At 45.1% G+C, this 7196-nt stretch overlaps 1 protein-coding gene across 1 annotated transcript in view; it reads left to right on the forward strand.

Moving 5' to 3' along the window:
• Window positions 1-7196, forward strand: part of LOC109925934 (nck-associated protein 1-like) — a 63378-nt gene that overhangs the window by 49805 nt on the left and 6377 nt on the right. Inside the window, exons 25-27 of the mRNA XM_048618993.1 lie at window positions 516-598; window positions 3161-3241; window positions 4815-4908. Of these exons, the coding sequence (XP_048474950.1) occupies window positions 516-598; window positions 3161-3241; window positions 4815-4908 (258 nt within the window). The remainder of the gene's footprint in view (window positions 1-515; window positions 599-3160; window positions 3242-4814; window positions 4909-7196) is intronic.

Below are 7196 nucleotides of genomic sequence, written 5' to 3' on the forward strand. Positions count from 1 at the left end.
GGACAGTGTAGAGGGAGCTTTACTCTGTATCTAACCTGGTGCTGTCCCTGTCCTGGGAGTGTTTGATGAGAGACAGTGTAAAGGAAGCTTTACTCTCTGTCTAACCCGGTGCTGCCCCTGTCCCTGGGAGAGTTTGATGGGGGACACTGTAGAGAGAGCTTTACATTGTATCTAACCCCGTGCTGTCCCTGTCCTGGCAGTGCTTGACAGGGGACAGTGTAGAGGGAGCTCAAACAACCCAAGCTTTGGCTGCTCATGGCATTTTTGTTTACACCACACCTCAGAGAAAAGTCAGTCTTGCGTCTATCTTCAACACTGGGTGCAATGAATCAATGATCCTGGTACAGAGGAGCATTTAACCCCAAATCTGTATCAAGGTTTGTATTGGTGCAGGAAATTTGTATTTCAAAGGGTGGAAGTGCTTTTAAGGAGTTGGTGTTGTGTACATATAGTTCCAGACACGAACTGACCTCAGCTTCCTTCACATTGTCCCTGACCCTATCTTTATCTTCCAGCTACTGAGAATGTTCTGAAGAGGATGATCATTATTGGAGTGATCCTGAACTTCCGGGCGATGGCCCAGGAAGCTCTGCGAGACGTAAGTGCACATCCCATCCTGTCAGTCGCTGCATTGTCACAGAGTGGAGTCTGTCAGAGTATATCCTGTCTAGCAGACCCCACAATGCTAACAATGTTCCCAAGAGATTATTCAAACGTACTCCTGGCTGGCACCTCAGATTCTGCCCTCCAGTAAATTTGATGCCATTTGTAACATCAAGGTCCCTTTCACTTCTCCCCGCTGTGCTCATAGACCTCCACTGGCGCCTGGTTAAGAGACAGTTTAACTCTTTCCTTTCTTTCCACTTGCCCCATGACACTGGTCCTCGTGATCACTAGCGTCTGTCCAAGCCCACCACACCTCCAAGATATTTAACCCGCTCTAAATTCGGCCTTTTGAATGTCCCAGCTTTTGAATAATCCAACCACTGCTGGGGAGGCAATAGCCTAGTGGTATTATTGTTGGATTGTTCATCCCGAAATTCAATTAATGTTCTGAGGACCCAGGTTCGAATCCCATCATAGCAGATGGTGGAATTTAAATTCAATGAATACCTGGAATTAAGAATCTAATGATGGCTGAATCCATTGTCAATTATCAGGAAAAACCTATCTGGTTCATTAATGTCCTTCAGGGAAGGAAACTGCCATCCTTACCTGGTCTGGACTACATGTGACTCCAGACCCACAGCAATGTGGTTGGCTCTCAACTGCCCTCTGGGCAATTAGGGATGGGCAATAAATGCTGCCTAGCCAGCGACACCCTCATCCCATGAATGAATAGGAATTTCCTTCCTCATCTTCTCCCACCTCACTTCCCTCCTTTCAGGCCACTTTTCAAACCTCCTGCTTTGGCCAGTTCCTTGTGTCCTAACGGTGCTTCATATGGTTCACTGTCAAATGTTGTTCAGTTCTGTTTCAGTCTTTTCAGGTGGTTTAAGATAGAGTATGTTGTTGTGGTTGTAGGAATATACTCAGTCAGTGCTCACACTTTCACACCTCCCTGTATCCCCTCACTAAATGCTAAACATGATCTGTTGGTTCCCGGCTTGCTCAGGGACCTCTGCCCTAATGCTCATCATTTTTAAAGATCTCTCTCAGGTCTCATTATCTTTAGAATAATGATCCAAACACTGTTCACTACCGATAGCTGTACCTTCTCAATTCTGCTGGAATCCTCTTGCACTCAATCTTCTGTTGTTGTATCCAGTGTCTAATGTGGGGATTTTAGAACTGGGCACAATATTCTAACTCTGGTTCAGCTAAGGCTTTTATCTGCCTACATTTGTCTTTTGTTCGTTTAGAATTGGACCCCAATGGTTTTTTTTTCCATCCACCATGGCTACACCAGCAGGAGTCATTACTTTTAGTGATTTATGCATCTGCATTCTCAGATTTTTGTCCTCCGTCCCATTTTGGAGTCAATATCTGTCTGCTCTACAAAATTCCCCACTTCTGTTTCCATTGGGATTTTAATTTTGTATTTTGAGTCATAGAGCTGTACAGCACAGAAACAGACCCTTCAGCCCAACTTGTCCATGCCGACCAGATATCCTAAATTAATCTAGTCCCATTTGCCAGCATTTGGCCCATATCCGTCTAAACCCTTCCTATACATGTACCCATCCAGATGCCTTTTAAATGTTGTAATTGTACCAGCTTCCACCACTTCCTCTGGCAGCTCATTCCATACACGTACCACCCTCTGCATGAAAAAGTTGCCCCTCAGGTCCCTTTTAAATCTTTCCCCTCCCACCTTAAACTTATACCCCTCTAGTTTTGGACTTCCCCCACCCCAGGGAAAAGACCTTGTCTATTCACCCTAGCCATGCCCCCCATGATTTTATAAATCTCCATAAGGTCACCACTCAGCCTCCGACGCTCCAGGGAAAATAGCCCCAGCCTATTCAGTCTCTCCCTATAGCTCAAACCCTCCAACCCTGGCAACATACTTGTAAAAGCAAGCTCTGATGAAAAGTCATTTAGACTCGAAACGTTAGCTTGCTCTGTCTCTACAGATGCTACCTGACCCACTGTGATTTCCAGCATTTATTTTGTTTTCAGAACACCCTTGATAATCCTTTCTGCACCCCTTCAAGTTTAATGACATCTTTCCTATACTTCTTTTAACTGCTTTCTGAGTTCTTCATGTTTCCATTTGTCTCTTCTTCTTTGTAACTGATATGTTCCCAATCTGTAGAATTGAAAATTAAACCCCTATCTGATGCCTTCTGTCACTTTATTATCTGTTAATCCATGCAACGCACACCACAGACAGTCAGGTTCTGTTAAGCCAGGTATCTTGAAGTTTACTTACAAAGGTAACTGTGTACAAGATTGTACTATTGCAGACTTACACACATTGGGTTCTGTGCTTACTCATGTTACTGTACATTACACACAAATAACTGCATCTATTACACAGAGAGAGTGATTGAAGGCAAAGCTGATAGTTTTATACCGGAATGTCACATGTTATGATGTCATGCAACTGTCTTAAAGGTACAGGCCTGCCTAGTTTGGAATTGTTGGCATAAGACATAGACCACTTTAACCTCCAGCGGTAAACATTTCAGAAATTTTGTTTCTTGTCCTTTGGCAGGTCTTATCCAGCCATATCCCATTCCTCATGGGCTCGCTTCAGATTCTGAATGACGTCGTCAGCCCTGCCACTGACATAAAGGTATGAGAGATGGTGGTAACATGGTTGTGGGGGAAATGAGGTGGTTTGACTCAATCTAATGCCAACTTTGGCGTAAATTGTCTTTCACGCTGCTTCTGCCGGAATTTTTGGTGACTGGGATTGGGTGACAGACAGTGGACATTTCAGCCCAATATTGTTGCGCAAAAGAAGACGGGGCATGTTATAGCGCCAAGCAGCAAGCGTGCATTTTTCAATGGGCAGGACCAACTAATGCCTGCCATGGTCGAATAACACTTTCTGAATGGGTTCACTCCTGGACAATGAAGGGGGGCACACCGCATGAGTGTTTCAGACAAACTGAGAGACGGAGGGTGCAAATCCGTGAAATGAATCACTGACTCAATGCAGCAGACCCACATCCTGATTTGAGGTGGGGAGGGCTGAAGCCCTGTCGGATATCTGAGCACATTTACACAGAGCATAGCCACTGAGCACAGTCCCCCATGAACGCAGGATATCTGACAAACAGCAGCAAACCCTCTTCACTGTCCACTTCCATCCCATTTGCAGTAATGGTGGCACGCGGATAATGTCATCAGACTTACAAACCGGAGACCTAGGCTCATGAGGATTTGGGTTCAAATCTCACCATGGGTGACTGATGGAGTTTAAATTTAATTAATAAATCAGCAATTGAACATGGGCTTGATGATGGTGACCATGGCAACCATCATCAATTGTCGTAAAAATTCCCTCATGCCCTTTAGGGATTTGTCTGAACTGTGCAATCCTCATGATTTATCAGAATTAATTGCAAAATCTTAGGCTCAGTGATCCGAAAGGAGCTTCACACAGACAAAGGTTTGGTTCCAAGTATTAACTCTTGTGATTTATTTAAATGGTGAAAAAGCAATTTGCCGATACTGGGTGACTGCATATTGATAAGAAGTTGAAAAGAGACAGGCAGTTAAACGTCAACCACAATGCTGCAGGGCTGGAGTCACATATAGCCTATTGTCATCCTTGTTTTGGAATCTGACCCGCCCCCCTCCCCTCCCCTCCCCTCCCCTCCCCGCCCCCAGCTATCTCTTCCCAATCTGTGGAATCTCCTCCAGCCCTGTGGTAGATCATACTATTTTTCCAAGTTCTGGTTTAAGGAGTGTCTGGGATTTTAATCTGGAGCCTTTAAACTTGGGAGTTCCCTACCTCAACTTTTCTCTCTGCTACACTGTCTTCCTTAAAGGCTACTAATGTTTCGGGTCACCTATCCTTAAGTCCTAAATAACTGAGTGTCAAATTCTGCTCAATAACACACCTGCACAGTATATCGACCAAACTTGGGAAACTATATAAATGCAAACTCTTCTTTGCTTGTATTGGCGCAATATAAACTTTGCCAATTTGACCTTTGGGCTGCTCATTCAATGAGATAAGGGTCACGCGCCTGGTTTGTTTCTCTGAGGATCAGTGATAAGGCATTCACATCCATTGGGTCTTTGGTTCGATGTTGCCTGTGGATAATGCTATGCCTCTCCCTCCTCCTTCCCCCAAATGCACTCACACAGAGAGAGAGAGAGGATGCCCTGAGTAACTTGTTTCTTGATTCCTGCAGGATCTGTTAGCTATCTATGAATTGACGTCTGCAGCTGGGGTTTCATGCCTCGTGGATCCTGCCCTTGTCATTGCACTTTCCAATCAGAAGAATGGTAAGTTTGCAAAAAAAAAAACCCAAATTAGCCAAAAAGCCTATTCTGCTGTTATTTCCTATGTTCCAGTGTCAGTCCAATCACTAATTATGGGCTGGCTCTTTGACTAACTATAGTTGGCGCACCTGGTAAAATGCAGTCCAGATGCAGGATCAGTCAATAGCAGTCTAGTCCCCAAGTTACAAAGTTCCAGGGTGAAGAGGGCCTAAAACTGGGACAATGCAGGCTGAGGGAGAGCTGCACTGCTGGCGAAACTGCTTCTTCAGCTTAGGTCCCATCTACTCTCTCAGCTGGATGTGTGAAAGGTCCTGGCACATTGCTTTAAAGAAATGCAGGGGAGATATCCCTGGCACTACAGGGACTCCCAACTTATTAGTGAAGCTTATACAGAGGCTAAATGACTTTGACAGAACTCCTTTACTGCATCACTCAGAGCTTGCTACTTCACTCAAACACACTCTCTCCCTCATTTTAGATGATGCTATCCATATTACTACGGTCTTGGCAGAAACAATAAACTAATGAAAAAGAAAACAAAGAACTTCAGAGGCTGGAAATCAGAAATAAAATCAGAAATTGCTGGAAAAGCTCAGCAGGTCTGGCAGCATCTGTGGAGAGAGAAAGCAGAGTTAACATTTCAGATCCTTCAGAACCTGCTGAGGTTTTCCAGCAATTTCTGATTTCTTGTATCTGCAGTTCTTTAGGTTTCTTTCTCTAAAGAAAAGCTGCCTGTAACGTCATAACTTTTCACAATTGGAATGGATTCAGGTGGGGTTGACCATTTGTTAAGCCATGCTGCAGTGCATTCTGGGAAAGGCAGCAATACTCTGTTTCAATTGGCTGATCCACGTGTACAAAACGCAAGGACTGACCAATCAGCACTGTCATCCGATGATATCGCTCTGAATCCATCCCAGACTGATGTTCTGAGAAAACTCTTTAGTCACCAGGGTTTGATGTGAAGTGAATTTATGATTTTGAGTGGATATGGGTCTCCACCACAAAACGGTGACTAATTCAGCCCAAGTATCTCCAGTACCACAGTAAGTGAAATTCAAAATTATTTCACAAAAAACCGAAAGAACTGCAGGGGCTGGAAATCAGAAACAAAAACAGAAATTGCTGGAAAAAACCCAACAAGTCTGGCAGCATCTGTGGAGAGAAAGCACAGTTTACGTTTCAGGCCCAATGATCCTTCTTCAGAACAGTTCCAATAAAGGTAAAGTCGGCATAGTTCTACTGGACCATAGAGAGAGAGGGACGTTTGGTGGTGGTTTAACCTGAGGGTCACCGTGCCTCAGGTGAGGAGAGAGGTTGAGAAGGAGAGTCCTTCATGTGCGGAAATTGAATCTGTGCTTTTAGTGTCATTCTGCATCACAAACCAAACAACAGAGCTTGCCAACCTCTGTTGCGTTGCTAATATCTGTTTACCCTCTTGCTGTTGACTACTGGGTATTTAGGATCGACCAAGTTTGAGGCCCAGACCTACCAAACAGACTCCTGCTGTCTATGGCAATGCCTAAATGACATTATGGGATAGAAAATGAAACAGTGTAAGATAGCAGACAATGACATATCCCTCCCTGACTCGCTCAATGCTTTCTATGCTCGGTGTGAGCAGAATACCATCGGCGTGGCAACGCCTGCCCCAACAGCCCCAGACACACCAGTTCCCTCTGTCACTGCTTCAGACATCAGATTGGTCTCCCTGGGAATCAACCCAAAGAAAGCGACAGGCCCAGATAGTGACACCAGCTGAGCACTCAGAACCTGTGTGGACCAGCTGGTGGAGGTATTCACCGACATCTTCAACCTCTCCGTTCTACAAGTCGAAGTCCTCACCTGCTTGAAGAAGACCACCATCATCCCTGAACCCAAGAAAACACATGCAGTGTGTCTTAATGAGAACCGCCCAATAGCTCTGACTTCAGTAATCGTGAAGTGCTTCGAGAGGCTGGTCAAGACCCACATCAACTCCCGGGTCCCAACCTGACTCGATCCCCTACAGTTTGACTACCGACGTAACAGATCCACAGAGGATGCCATATCCCTATCCCTGCAATCATCCCTGGAACATCTGGACAACAAAGACACCTACATCAGACTCCTGCTCGTTGACTACAGCTCCACCTTGAAAACCATTATCCCCTCCAGACTGATCTCAAAACTGTGTTACCTGGGTCTCAGCTCCAACCTCTGCAACCGGATCCTCAACATTCTGACCCATAGGCTGCAATCAGGGAGGATAGGTAACTGCACCCCCTCCACAATAACACTCTACACTGGAG

This window comes from Rhincodon typus, chromosome 41, assembly GCF_021869965.1.
Source record: "Rhincodon typus isolate 14 chromosome 41, sRhiTyp1.1, whole genome shotgun sequence".
Classification (NCBI taxonomy): Eukaryota; Metazoa; Chordata; class Chondrichthyes; order Orectolobiformes; family Rhincodontidae; genus Rhincodon; species Rhincodon typus.